The sequence below is a fragment of the Sphaeramia orbicularis genome, chromosome 12, assembly GCF_902148855.1.
Source record: "Sphaeramia orbicularis chromosome 12, fSphaOr1.1, whole genome shotgun sequence".
Classification (NCBI taxonomy): domain Eukaryota; kingdom Metazoa; phylum Chordata; class Actinopteri; order Kurtiformes; family Apogonidae; genus Sphaeramia; species Sphaeramia orbicularis.
In genome coordinates, this window is record NC_043968.1 from 44712107 (window position 1) to 44727461 (window position 15355).

The 15355-nt window shown below is 40.0% G+C and overlaps 1 protein-coding gene across 1 annotated transcript in view; it reads right to left on the reverse strand.

Annotated features, from left to right (window-relative positions):
- Positions 1-6309: 6309 nt before the first annotated feature.
- The window catches only part of shank3b (SH3 and multiple ankyrin repeat domains 3b), a 69490-nt gene continuing 60444 nt past the window's right edge, over positions 6310-15355 (reverse strand). Inside the window, 3 exon segments of the mRNA XM_030149792.1 lie at positions 6310-12027; positions 13799-14423; positions 14426-15097. Coding sequence (XP_030005652.1) covers positions 11433-12027; positions 13799-14423; positions 14426-15097 — 1892 coding nt within the window. The 3' untranslated portion in view covers positions 6310-11432.

A 15355-nucleotide genomic window follows, 5' to 3' on the forward strand; every position in this document is an offset into this window, starting at 1 on the left:
TTTCTGTAAGATTAAAGGGGATTTAGGAGAGTCTGCTTGGTGATATGCAAAATAATTGTCCCAATTATGTTTCCATTAGTGTTCAAACCACAGAACAGTGACAATCACTGTGTTTTCTCTAAGTTAAAATGAGTTGTATATATCCATGTTGCTCTGTCATGTTTGGAGACAGTGTAACAGACTTCATCTTCTTCTTTCTGCTTTATATCAGGCTGTATCATTCTTGAGGTGCCTTGTCACGTCCAAGTATGGACTGAAGTTAATAAAGCACTTCGGGTGCCTTGAAAAGCGCCATAGAAATCTAATCCATTATTATTATTATCATTATTACCTCTGCCAAGGAGGTTATGTTTTTGCCAGGGTTTGTTTGTTTGTTTGTCTGTTTGTTTGTTTGTCTGTTTGTTTGTTTGTCTGTCCGTTAGTGTGCAACATAACTCAAAAAGTTATGGACAGATTTGGATGAAATTTTCAGGGTTTGTTGGAAATGGGATAAGGAAGAAATGATTAAATTTTGGTGGTGATCGGGGGTGGGGGGGCCCACGGGGGGGACCACTGATCAGCCTTGGCGGAGGTCTGCGCTCTCCGAGTGCTTCTAGTTTTACATGTGTCTACCTGGTGTACCACAGAATATATGTGCTGTAAATGGTGTGAGCTTGGATCTTGGAAGGGGCTACGTGAAAATTATTAGCTGGTGAGAAGATGAAATGACTGTTGCCCTTTTGTTACTGTTTAATAGAGTAATCCGTATTTTTGGAAGATCAGAGGATTTATTTTCCAACTCAGTATTATAACCACGGACATGAAACACTGAACAATGTGACTGTGGTTCATGGTATGATATTATTTGCTTAGATCTGGGGTGTCAAACTCATTTTAGTTCAGGGGCCATATTCAGCTAAATTTGATCTGAAATGGGCCGAACCAGAAAAATAATAACATAATAGCCTATAAATAATGGCAACTCCCAATTTTTGTCTTTGTTTTAGTGTAAAAAACCTCCATTAAATTATGAAAATACTTACTTTTATAAACTATCAAAAAAAAAAAAAAAACCCTGAAAAAACTGAAATTTAAATTAAAAAATGTAAGAAAGTTTAGTGCAATTTTAACAATATTATTCCTCAACTTATCATTTGTCCATGTGCATTATGGATCAAATCTACAAAGACACTAAACACTGAGGAACAGGCAGAAAATAGTTCAAATTGTGCTGAATTATTCACATTTTATTGTTACAGGATAGTTTGTAAATGTAAATATTTTCATAATTTAATGTTATTTTTTGCACTAAAACAAAGAAAAAAAAATTAAGTTGTTAATTCTAGATTTTTTTGGCTTAATTCAAGATTTTATTACTTAATTGAAGATTTCTTTTTGGCTTAATTCAAACATTTTTTTTATTTAATTGAAGATTTCTTTTTGGTTTAATTCAAGATTTTTTCCTTAATTCAAGCAAATTTTTTTTTTTTGCTTAATTCAATTCAAGACTGTGGAATTTTTGCACTTGGCAAAAACATCCCAGGGGCCGAACTGGACCCTTTGGCATTTGGCCCCCAGGCCGCATGTTTGACACCCCTGGCTTAGATCAACTAAAAAACTAGACTGTGATTTCCTTTTTCCACCAGAGTTTCTAGGTGAATAACACATTTTACTGTGAAAAATCACACAAAACAGTCTTATTGTTCAGTGTTTTACTCTCACTTAGTGTTGAGTCAAAGGAAATTTTTACATCTTGCTGTAATTTATTGCACTGTCACAATATGTTTCATGGTACATCACAAAGAAAGAAACCAACACTAATTTCAACCTTTTCTTCTACTTTTTAGATGCCTCCACTCATCTCTATCGTTGGCTTTGTCTGTCTGTCAGCACTCATTACAAAATAAAACAAGTGGTGCCAGGCATGACAAACTCCGCCCCTCACACGCATTGTAGCTTATTTTGGCATTGATCCTGCTGATGTCATCATGTCTGTGTGTGCTGATGTCAGCATATCAATGTGCCAAGTTTGAAGTAAATTAAAACAAAATTGATGTTTTTATAGACATGTGAAATTTTGCCCATTATAAGTAAATGGGAGAAGAAAAAAGATTTAAAAATTTCATAAAAATGTTTAACTTTGACCAACTTTTCCCAAAATGTGATCACATCTATTCTCAGTCACTGCCAATCTATAAACTCAGTTTAGTATAAATTCAATTTATAGTTTTGCTGCTAGAGTGTTAACAAAGAAAGAAACAAACCGAACCAAAAACAATAACCCTTGCCTCCCTTTTAGGGGGGCAATGGGTAATAAAGTGAAGTATTATAATTAAGATGCTGCTGATGCAAAGATAGTGTGGGTACTGAGTGTCATGTCTGCTCCCAGACTGTGTCTGGATTTTGTCTGTCTTGTCTGTCTTTTCTGTTTTGGCTGTCATTTCCTGTTTTATTTTGTTAAGTTTCCCTCATGTGTCGTGTCTGGTGTTTTTACTTCCCCTCCTTGATTGTTTCACCTGTGCCTGATTACCTGACTCCGCCCTGATGTGTTCCACCTGTGTCTAATTGTCTTCCTGCCCTCTTGTGTATTTAAACCCTGTGTCTTGCTTGTGTTTGTTTGCTACACTTGTGTGCTTACTTACCAGCGTTTCTTGGATCCTGTCGGTCAGTCTGTCCGTTTTGCCTGTCGACCACCGATTCTGCCTGTTCCTGTTTTGCCTGCTCGTCTGTTGTGACCTGGTTCGTTTATCTGACTTCTGATTCTGCCTTACCCCTGTGATACCTCAGCCTCCAACGTTACCTGTGTGTTTTGACCTTCGCCTGGATACTGACTGTGAGTTAAGCCTGCTCCTCATGTCCCGTTGCCTTCTGTTTTGCTTACCTGTGTATGACCTGGTCTGTTCACTGACATCCCTTTGTTTTGCCCTAGTCGGGTTGCTGTCGGGATTACCTCGGCTCGGCTGTGCTGACCCCTGCTCACAGCCCGGACGACGAGTCCAGAAACCCACGCCTTCACAGATGTGTTAATTATTGTGTTGTGCCTTATTCTCTGTGATTGTGTTAAAGAAACACACTCAACCTTACGTCAGTTTGCTGGTCTTGCATTTGGGTTCAGGCTTTGTACTCTGTCCGTTACACTGAGTTAATCCTATCAAAAATATGCCTCTAACTTAAAAATTGAAAGCATCTTTAGGTTAAATTTCAACTGATTCTTCAACTAAGCCAAACATATGACCCTTACTGTTGTGCCAAATTCTACTCCCTGCCAAAAACTGCTTCTGAAATCAGCCATGAGGAGGACAATGTGCACCAAATTCACCCTGTCACAACTTTGTCTCCTTTCTGACTGTAGGGTATGAAATTAACTGAATTATTCAGCCTCTTAACACCATCATAGCTGTGTAGCACTAAAGTAAGGAATAATATTGCGCATATATATTTTAAATCTGGTCAATATTAAAGAATGTACAAAATGTAAGGTATATGAAACTTTCTAAAGTTAAATCTTAGATACACAACACAAAATATATTGCAATGAAAACATCACTCCTGGCTGGGCTGCAGAATTCAGCACCAGATATTGCCGAAAACTGCATCCCCCTACAATAAGCTTACGAAGCTACAGGAGTGAAATGACTTTAGCAGCTCACATTTGGAAGTATTCTGGTGTGACAGGGTGAACTTGGTGCACATTGTCCTCTTCATGGCTGATTTAGGAAGGGGGAGCAGTTTTCGGAAGGGAGCAGAATTCGGCACAACACTTACTCCCACCACTTCCTCCACACATCACTACAGTGAGCTACAGCTACAAACTATTTATCTGTCTGGGTCCTCTGGGTTTTTTCACGTTACATTTTTTATTACTGGATTATATCAGCATTTTATATTTCTATTTTTATATTCTTTAAATTTTATTACTTTACTGTTAACCTGCATTTTAATTACTGCTGAGACACTTGAATTTCTTGAATTGGGAACAATAAAGCCTTATCTTATCTTATGACCATCACATGTTAGGAGCAGCTGAGTGACACATCACAGTTGAACTCTGCAGATGGACTCATAAAGAGTTACACATGATGCGACAAAATACAGGCTCAAACTGAAAGTGAAACCAACTCCCCCTGCACCTCGCATCAGAATAGAATAATGGACTGCCATTTTGGACTGTGCTTACCTTATTTTTTCGAGAAAAAAAAAAAAGGCAGTGATGGTATGTGCTGTCTCAGAATGAGCCAATAGGAGTTACAGGCTGCTGATGCTGCTGGATGCGGATGGGTTCATATTTGTGGACAATGCGCATCCAGGCGACGTCTTTTTCTTTTATGAATACAATGAGCCTCTGTATTCAACTAATACCATACATCTTCTGATGGTTTGAGTGTTTTTAATAAGCAGAAGGGGTCCACGGAGGAAAAAGTTTGAGAACCACCCTTTGAAGCTGACTGTTAATGGATGGAAAACTTACCAGAGTGATGATGGAGAGGCCACATCAGGACTTCTTCCAGTCTTCTACGGAAAAAACACAGGCTTACATACATATATACATACATACATACCTGTTGGATTTACGTCACTGTGGGAGCTGATGAAGGATCCCAGACCTCAGTGCCAGTATCCTAGCCTTACCGGATCACAGAAGTCCAGCTGGAGGGGCTGACACGAGCACCCGCAGTGCGCGCCGACCTCATTGCGCGCAGCTCTGGGTGCGATCAATTAATTGTGTTTTCTGAGACTTCCTACAGGGTTTTGGATAGGGATTGTACCAGACAATAAGAATGTAGTAGAGCGGCTTTTCTCTGCTGCTGGAGACACAGTGCACACAACTTTCCCTTTAACAAACACGCACACCGTCTGCATTTACGCAGAATAACAAATGTAGTCTCAAACAAGAGGAGTATGCTTAAAGTTAATGCCGTTACATTAGAAAAGTAATTACATGATACCAGCTTTTCAGCTGTTAGGACCTTTGAACACTAAGTCTGTGTTTTTCATTCCAGATTATCAGAGGTATGGAATATTAAAAAAGTACCACTTCATGATGCCTGAATCATGTGAATCTTTTTTTTTTTTTTTTTACAATCAAAGTAGGCTTAAACAGCCTCACAGTGTCATTTCATTGGTCACATATATCACTCTGAACAAATATAATAATATTCATGTGGATAATAAAACAGGATGGCCAATCCAGGACACAGCAGGGGATCGAAGTCTAGTCTAACACAAACAGGTGTCTGCATATACTTTAAAGGTACAATGTTCCTTTTCTATTCACCAGACTGGCAAAGAAGTTGTTGACTGATGGACCTTTAAGCAAGGCACTTCATTCTCCCATTTGCTCCCTTGGCATCTGACATGTCAGCTCACTGCTCCTTGTCTGCAGTGTGTTCCTGCGTGTTCAGCCAGTGATGAGTTAAAAGTAGAGCTTCAACTACAGTGTGTGTTGGATGTCCACATGTAAAATATATGCTGACAAATAAAGAGTCTTCTTCTCTCTCTCATGATGATTTTGGACTGAAGTCAGTGTTGTCATTTTTACAAACAGTTCCAAACTGTGTCTCCACATTTCCCTTCTTAGGAGTAGGAATAAAATATCAGATCGGACTAAGGCACTTTGAATATGGCATGGTGGAAAAAAAGTCCTCCCATTTCACATGGACTTTTATTTGCTCCTTCTCTCCCTCTCATTTTTATAGCTCTTCTTATATAAATTGGAAGGCTAAGCATGTAGAGTTTTGTAATGTTGACCGTGTGTATTGAGACCCTGTGTTTGAGGAGATCTCAGACTGGATCCCCAGTGAATCAGTCAAGTATCAAATACCATAGAGAGGTTTGATTACAGACATCTAAAACATTGTTTATGAATGGAATGTGATCTAAATACACTGCCTTTGCAACCTACCAGATGATCATTATTGACACATTGAGCACCCCTGAAGTCGACTGATTTCTATATAGAAAACTCTGGTCAGATTTTTCACAAACGTCCAAAGGATCATGTTTATTGCTTCCAAAAGCCTAATGTAATGTAAACTAACATAAGATACAGTTATCATACAATATAATTGGAATGAAATTCTGCAAGGTCATTAACACTTGGTTCTCAGCACAAAACAGGCACAAATGTTATGTAAACACGCAAGCATGTGCAAAAAATACACCTTGTACTTTTAAATGAAGTTCCATCTTCAATGAATAGAAGCAAATGAGTAAAAATGTGTTAAAACTTGTCAGATATGACTCTAAATACACTTGTGCATCTAAATAATGCTCTGGGTCATGTAGACATGTGTTTTAGAAAGAAGACACATGAATCCAGAGAAGTATGTTTGTAATAAATGACAGTTTATTATAAAGATTACAATCTGTTGCGTTGCAGAGCTTCATCAGATGTCATTGTGTGCTCTTTAGTTTTAGAAAAGGGAAGAAAAAACCTACAAGTACACACACGCCACTCACTCCAGAAGAAACTACAAACATACTGTAAAAAGAGGAAGCTAGAAAGGAGGATAACCATAAAACTTATTATAACCAGGTGAATATCAGGAGAAGGAAAGTTTCATACACAGGTCAGAAAGCCAGAATTCACACCAATCAGCAGGAGGCTGAGGCGTTACCATAGTGAAATCATTGTTTTATCCCATGTTTGCATTAATGCTTTTCACAGCCATTTGTTTAGCCTTATCTGGCCTCTCCTTGTTGCCTTTGTTAACACACATTTTGTTATGAATTTCTTCTAATTGATCACGTCTCTCTCAGTTGATGGAGATTTTCCACATGTAAAACAGCTGATCAATATGTGATATCATTACTTTCACCAACAGGTTTTAAGTTTTCATTACTGTTTGTTTTTCCATCTGCAGGATCACACAAAAACTGAACAAATGCTCAGTCACTGAAAGTGGTGGGAGCCTGGATTTGTAGCCTGTGGGGCCTTGGCAGAGGTATGTGCCCTCTGAAGGCCCTTCCAGTTCTTATCTGTTGCTTGGTTAAAAGATTGAGAATACGCGTCATTTAGGCAAAGATGGCCAGTGGGGAAATGGAGAGCAATGCACCATGCAGTTTGTGTTAATAACAGACTAAATGTCAAATGCTCTGTGCCATTTGACATTCGCAGATTTGTCTCAGATTTGTATGTAAAAATCTAAAGTTGCAAAAATATAACAGGCCTCTCTCTCCTTGTTTTAGGCTCTCAGCTAACTCTTCTGTAGCAGTTAAAGTCACTCCGCCACCTTTATCTGGACCTGATTTTTCCACACAGTGTTCCTGTGAAGAACTAGATGTTCCCCTTATTTTCCTCTATAAGATCACACTTATGGGCCTACAGTTCATACACCCCACCTGCTTACCAAACTAAAAATATATTGTATTAAAACTGCTGTTATCATGAAAAGGCTAAAAGTCACTTAAGACCAAGGACTGTCAAAATAACTGACAATTCTTGGTTGAAGCTAAACTTGGCCATCTACCCAAGTCTATATGGTCCAGCTCAGATTTTCCTCTTTACAAACTGTCTCTGCATCTTTACACTTGAGCAATTGAGTAGATTCTGGAGCATAACTGTAGCAGCTGCTGATATTAAATAATGTACATGGGCAGATATTATGCATGACATTAGATAAACCAGCCTGAATAATATGGTCTTTCAGAAAACTGATGGATCTTTTCAATGGCCTGGTTACAGTTAATAATGTTTAGACAAACTGCAAACAAAAAAATAAAAAGAAAAAATTAATGAGAGGAGGAACATCATGTAGCTTACTTCATTTCCATGTGACTGAAATCCTAGCAGCAGTCTATGATCAGAGTGACTCCAGTTGGGATCAGAGGTCAAAGGTTAAGCCCACATCTCATTCTATGAAGGTCATGAAGTACAGTAGACTACAGTCCTACGATTAATATATTATAATGTGTCATATTTAACTGCATAAAATATGACTTGTTATTTTCTGTAGTAATACTTGAACATTACTTATCCTTCTTTTTGATTATTTATGTACCACAAATTGTCTTTATGATGATAGAAAAAATATAAACATTACTGAAAGGGGAGTGTTGGGTCATCCAGCCTATATTCAAACAAATAACAAATTTCCCCCCTGGCAGAAAACTCATATATTTCTGGGTTGAAACATCAGCATCAGACTCGTAGACCAAACAGTACAGCCTTTATGAGGCAACAGGACTCGTCCACCAGGGGGAGGCACACCACAGTGTGCTGGTGTTAGGAAGTGTCTGCCAGTAAAACATGGCAGACTACCTGTAAGTTGCACACAACGGTGGCATACCATAATTCAGTCTGTCAATAACTATAACTACAGTGAAATCATTATGAAGTGGTGAGAAGTGGTGTAAGGCAGTGATACATGACCTGCCCTGTCTGACCGAGGGCTGTGAATCGACATCACGACTCATAACCTATTAATACAGCCCTAACACAGTCATATCTCATTAATATGATATTCACTCTGTAAACAGCAACACAACAGGCTCTTATTCAGTTAGCTGTGCAAAAAGTGACTTAGCTATTTAGTACACTATTAATACAACTGCACAATGTACAGCTGATCATTACATGAAGGGTCATTTTCTAAAAACACAAATATATAACAAATAAGGGTGTTTATTATCTATAGTCTGTGATAGGGGCCAAAAAATTATATAAACATAGTGACAAATAATTTAGTTAAAATTCTAAACAATTTAAAACTTTAGCTTGAAATGAAATGGAATTATATAGAGGGCAGCTTGAATAAAAAGTTAGATGAAACTGTGAATGATACCCAGTGTTCTCTCAATTAAGTTATATCAGACTTATTCTATGTGGCTGTCTAAGCAAAAACAAAACACAGTAAATGGATAATGGGCTTGATCAGTCTGAAATACTGAAATAAAATGAAATGTATGATAGTAAACATACATTTTGTGGCTCTCTTGCAGAATCACATTGCATTCTTTCAGTCTTTTGATTTTTACATAAATTCTGTGATGAATTAGTGAAAACTGAAGACTTTTCTAGGAGTTTCTCTGTGTTTGGTTTAGTAATAGCTGATGTGTAGCTGTTTACAAAAACAGAATATCACATATTGGGTAAAGACTTAAAAGATACTGATAATCAATGAAATATTACTGTATAAATGTAATGTTTACCACACTTTTATGTTACACTATAGCTACAGTATTTTGCCATAATATAAATTATAGGGACTATATAGTCTATTGTAATGCACTGTACATGGACTTTACACTCTATTCCTCTGTGCTTAACACTCAGTAGGTCCCCATGAAAAGGCATCATTATAAACTCATACAATTTTGGAAATTAGGATTATGTTTGGATACTGACATAGGATAAAATTAGGAAAGTTGTAGTATATTTTTACAGGCACTGAACTGTTTATTGTGCTTCAAAACAGAGACATTATAACCCTGTCAAGTAGATTATGTAGTTGTAGGAAGAGTAGAAACAAATGCTTACCAAATTAGCTATGATTGGAATAAAGTTGCACATTGCAGCAATTTAAGATGTGTTCATCTATTTTGTGCCGCAACGCATAAATGGAAATCTTTCTAAAAATGTAGTGCCAACAAATCTCAGTTGCACTAATGGATTTCTAGTATTAGATTTTCTTATTTACATAGTGTAACATGTTGGAGGAATTGAAAGGTTTGTTTTTACACTGGATGAAACTCGGGAGTGTATCTATTCTTTCAGTGCTTTGTGCTTGTGGCAAAAAACAGGGTTAACAGGAAATAATATGACATATAATCATGAGATCTAAGCATTAATAGCATCTTATGGCACTCTAAAACCAACCTTTCACTATAATTGAAGCTGTAAACAGCCTTCAAATTATCCTTAGACACTAAGAGAACAGCATCCCTTCCTCTATTATCAGGGGTATTTCACGGTGCAGTAATATAAAAATAATACAGTTATATATTTTCCTGAAGTAAGGGTTAATCTGACTCTCAAATTGGTTGAACTTTGAAAAATGTTGGAACAACTTTACACCAACAAGGCAGGCTCAAATTGCAACCACAAGCAAGAACACCCTCTTTTATTAAAATAAATAGGATTATATCAAAGCGTAATTTTGCAATAGAAATCCATATATGGCCTCTAGTAAACTCTAAACTCTATTTATGGCCTTCGACAAATGATCGGCGGAAGCTCCTTATATGGCAGGGAGGAAACTTCAAGTGGCCTGTTCCTGGCAGGTTATGGCAGGTACATCCACGTTTAATGGATTAATTTAGGATTAAACCCCCACAGTTACGGTGGTTTATTTAGGAAATCAATATGTCAATGTGGGGAAGGAGAAAGGTATTGTCTGTACAGATGGCTTTAAACAGATAGCACCATGTACAGTAAGCCCTCGAGAAGCAGGTTAGAAACCAGAGAGGTTTACAGTTGGAGCTCCGCTGCAGCTCTCCCTGAAACACACAACACATCAGCACAAAGTCACACTCATTGACAAATCATTATGAATTCCAAAACATCATTGAAACAGCCTTGAAATTCCACTCATTGTCAAATCATAAGGAACTCAAAATCATCTCCAAACTAGTATAAACTCTATTAAGTCATCACCACCACATTATTATTACTTGTTATTTGTAAATTCTAAATAATTGGCATTAAGATATGAACTCAAAATAAACACAGATTCTTTATGAGTGATACTGGAATTAATGCAAAGTCACAAGAACTTTCTGAAACTGACAGAGAAGTATTCTCAGTTAATCTCCTGTTAACTCACTGAATGTCCAGTTCTGCTGACAAAAGTCCAGGCAAACTTCTCTCAGGAAGCAGATTGGCACGAAGAAAAGAACCCGTCTCATTATATTTATAGGCAATCAGCTCTTTGAACAATTTTCCTTTACTGTGTCAGGACGTATTTGTGCTGTATCCAGCTATAATTCACTTTATCGTGCAGGAATGTTTTTTAAGGGAGATAAAAAAGAGAGATTCCCAGATATGAACTACTGAAAAAAACATAAAAATGGATGTATTTGTAAAATGTAAAAAAATTGTACAAGCTAATGTAGAAAAAAAAATCATCAATGCAGGCATAGGATGCAACTGCTGGTTAACATGATGTGTAGTGTAACCACTCGAACTGGTCAGACTGGTAGATTTAATGTAGTGTAAAGCTGAAATAATGCCTTTTTATTAACAAGGAATAATTGAGTGAAAACTGGAACAAAACCAATCAGGTTTGGGCTTCAAGTTCAGTGAAAGTCTGACTTTACATTATAAATTGATCAAAGAGCTGATGAGCCTGAATATAGAAACACTACTCTGAGAGCTGGGCTCCATGTTGGTAAAAAGGTCTAAAGACTAAGATAACCTAGTAAAAGAGATGTCTGACTAATGTCTGACCACAGAGGTCAAGGGTTATGAGGTCACAGTTCAGGATGTCTAGAGGTTAATGGTCAGAGGTGAGGGGTCAAGTAGAACCATCCAGTAGTTGTCTCAGTGCCCGTTCGATGTTGATGCGGTGGCCCAGTCTGGTGACGCCCAGCTCCACGTAGTCCTCCTTGGTGAGGGCTGGGAGGTGGGAGCCTTCGATCTCGTGATCCTGGAAGCGCTGGCGGTGTTCGGCCAGACCGACACTCTCCAGCCAGTCACCCACATCATATTTATTCCATAGGTTGAGGGGTCGCTGCCTCCACGGCCGAAGGGCCAGCAGGGGCCCACTGAGGACAGGGGATGGGCAGGGGGAGGCATGAGGTGAGGGTGAAGGCGATCGGGAACGGGTTCGTGCACTGGCGCTTCGCATCACAAATCGAACCTCCTTTGGTTCTGAGGGCAGGCTGAGGCTAGATGACTTCAGGATGGTCAACCCACGGCCCGAGCTCAGGTCTGGCCTCTCAGAGCAGGGGGCGGGGGAGGAGGCAAGCCCTATTGACCTATCAGAGGGGGAGGGAGAAGGGGAGGGGCTGCGGCGGGTCACAGGGTAGCGACTTCCTGGTCTGACTGTATAGCTAGCGCCGTATCCTCGCTGGGAGATGGTGTGAAGTTCACCTAGACTGGAAAACAATCTGCAGCACATAAAACACTAAATTAACGACGTCATCATTACTAACTCACAGTTACTACAGTCACTACCTGTGTGTGGATGTAGATTTCCACCACAGAAACAGAAACACCTGGAATTATGAGTTACAACCCCAAATCACAGGTTACAGAGGTATTGAAAGTCAATGTAAAACTATATATCAGTAACTTTTGAAAGTAAATGTTTAATGTTTTATCTGCATACATCCATTCCTGCCATGCAGGGGTGCAACACAATCCAAAAGTTAGGATTAAGGATTGGAGTTGAAACAGTTGATATCAGCAGGTGATTGTAATGACATTATTTGGTACAAAAGGAGTACCCAGGAAAGGTTTAGTCCTTCAGGAGCAAAGATGGAATGAGGATGTCCAAGTTCCCCACAAATGTGAACAAAAAAAATTATTGAAAGCTTAAAAAACTGTGTTTTTAAAGGAAAATATTAAGGGAAGTTGATATTTTCCTTTCTATGCTACAGAACATAATTTAAAGGTTCTAGGAAATTGGAGGAATTTCTGTACATAAAAGATACAAGTTAAAGCTGAATGCCTGTAACCTCTGATCAGCTCAACACCACTGCACACTATCAGTGATATAACCACATTTGGACAAAGCAAGTCTAAAAAGGAAGCATGACTAATTTTACTGAAAGTTATTTTTGAAACTGCTCATGAAGTAAAACTGAAGTCTAAAGGAATTTTCTTTAGAAACACTGTGAGATCTTTTTTTCCCCCCGAATGGTGGAAGACAAATGTAAGACTATTATCATTTTTACAAGAACAGGTTACACAAAATTACAGGTACCAGGTTATTAAGTTCCTGTAGTGGGAAACTGGCTGTGACAGAGACTTAAATTTCAAACAGGTTTTATTCAGAAGATGGATGATATTCATTTGAGATATTTAGTAGTTAGTCATCTGTAAAGAAGACGTTAGTCAGCTGTTAGCTATGAAAATCTTTTCTTAGTTAAAATTATAAATGTTTACCAGAGCATAAATATCTACGATTTATTTTCTCCATTGTCCACACATCTGGAACAACACAAATAACAAACAAAGAAACTGTTATAACACTCACTCACACACTCACAGTACAATTAGTGTTCAGGTCAGTGTTTACAGGAGGGCTAGACAATGTTTGTAGTTTCCCTAGAATAAGTGATTGGATTTCAAGGTTCCCTGTACTTGATCTCATTTGCTGAATGGATTTTAGTTTTGCCATGAGAAAAACAAAAATACGAAATATATGTAGCAGCTTTTTCATATGTGAGGAAATGGAAAATGATTGGTTTCCAGTTTGTATTCTGATGATTTAAAAAAAAAAAACAAACAACAGAAAACAAAAAAACATCTTTTGTCTATTAAGATATATTTAAAAACTGCCAAATCTGCACTGGAGCCCATTAACATAACAGGTTAATGACCACTGGGCTGGTAACTGCTAGTAATTTGGTTTGGACATGTTCTTTGTCAGATTTTGCTTTTTTAAAACCTTTTATCATAATTTATAAAGTTCATCATAAGTACAAAAGAGAAAAGCATTAAATACTAAACTGTAAAATTTGGCTTGTTTGCTCAGAAAATTAAAGATATTTTGAAAACTTGGCTCAACAGAAGATAAACATACATGAAGCTTTCATCAGTTTGTGAATGTGGTTAGTCAATTATCAGTGTTTATTGATAGCAGTTTCCAATACTTTCCAATAAATGATGATTCTGTTATTTATACATTTATATATTAAATGCATTGTATAGTACCTGGCACCTCCGACTGGTGACCTCCGTCCAGGGTCAAGGGGGCTTGGCTCCTCCCCCAGAGAATGACTGTCCTTGTTGAGCAGCTGTAGCCGATTGGCCAGATCAATCCCAGAGCCCGCCCTCCCGCTCAGCTCCAGCGCTGATGCCGACCGGCTGGTTAGATCTACAGCTGACATCGACCCCTGGCCTCCCAGTGCTGCTGGACGGCCCCCTTCATCTGGGCTGAAGCCTCGCCTCTCATCCATCCGGTCATCCCCACCCCCCCAAAGCTTGGACCTCCGCTGGAACAGGTAACGTGGCTGCCGTCCGCTGCCGCTGGTGGGGGAGGAGCAGAGAGGGGAGGATGGTGAGGAGGAGGATGCAGCTGAGGGGAGGAGCTCACTATCTGATGATTGTTTCAGCAGTGGGTCCCGCAGCGATGAGCGCCCACGACCGATGGGAGAGCGAAGGCGGGGCTTAAGGCCTGATGGGGAAGTGGCAGCAGAGGAAGGGGAGGGGTGGGTAGCAGGAGGGGACGAGGGGGAAGATGGAACAGGAGGGGATGCCAAGGTGATAGAGGGAGGCAGTGAGCTGGGTGAGGACGAACTATCAAGAAGTCGCTCGTCAACTCCCTCTTCCTCGTCCCTCGCCTGCCCATGGAGTCGGGACCACCCTCTCCTCCTCCCTCTGCACCTCGACGTGGCAACAGGGTGAGGGAGGATGGGGGAGGAGGGGCAGGAGTAGCTGCAAAAGCAGGGGGCGGAGTCACCAGGCCAATTCTGCGGAGCTCCTCCCTTGTCTCCTCGTCACTGGATGACAACAGCGCTGGTGGGAGAGTCACTGTGTAAGCCCCGCCCTCCTCTTCTGAGCTGCCCACTGTAAGGCTCCTGCGCCTGTCAAGCAGAGCAGAGTGGCCTTCATTGGTCAGAGTGGGCAAAGGGGAGGGTCTCCAGCGCTCTGGAGAGGGACCAGCTGGTGATGTCACTCCCCCCTCTGTTTCTGGACGTTCTACTTGTCCATCAGGGAAAAGAGGCGGGGTTATGCGTTTATGCCTCAGTTCTGGACTAGTTTGTGGAGTGGTGCGCTTGGTTCGCTGCTCAGGGCTGGTCTGAGGGGTGGTGCGTTTGGATCGTGGCTCAGGGCTGCTCTGTGGGGTGGTGATAGGGGTGCGTTTGTGTCTGCCCTCTGGGCTGGCGGCCGGGGTGGGGATGGGTGTGGTGGAGGCAGAGGCATGTTTAGTTCTTGGTTCGGGGCTTGGTGTGCGGGCGGTGAGCGCTCGTTCTCGTGCAGCAAGAGCCAGGGCGAGTGGAGACGAGGGGTCTGAGGACAAAAGAAGAAGAAAAAAATTTAGTGTCCTAATATATAAAAACATAACTTGCACACACTTGAAAACCCTCAGCCTGACTTACCAGGCGCACTACTGCACCCAGTGGCCTGACTTATCAGTACATGACAAAGTTTTTGGACAGACGGACGGACGGGCGACCAACTGATGACAATACCCTGTGACCAGTGTGGCTGAGGTTAAAGAATGAATGTAACCAGTCTGGCATCACCAATGGTTTTTACCCTCACCCC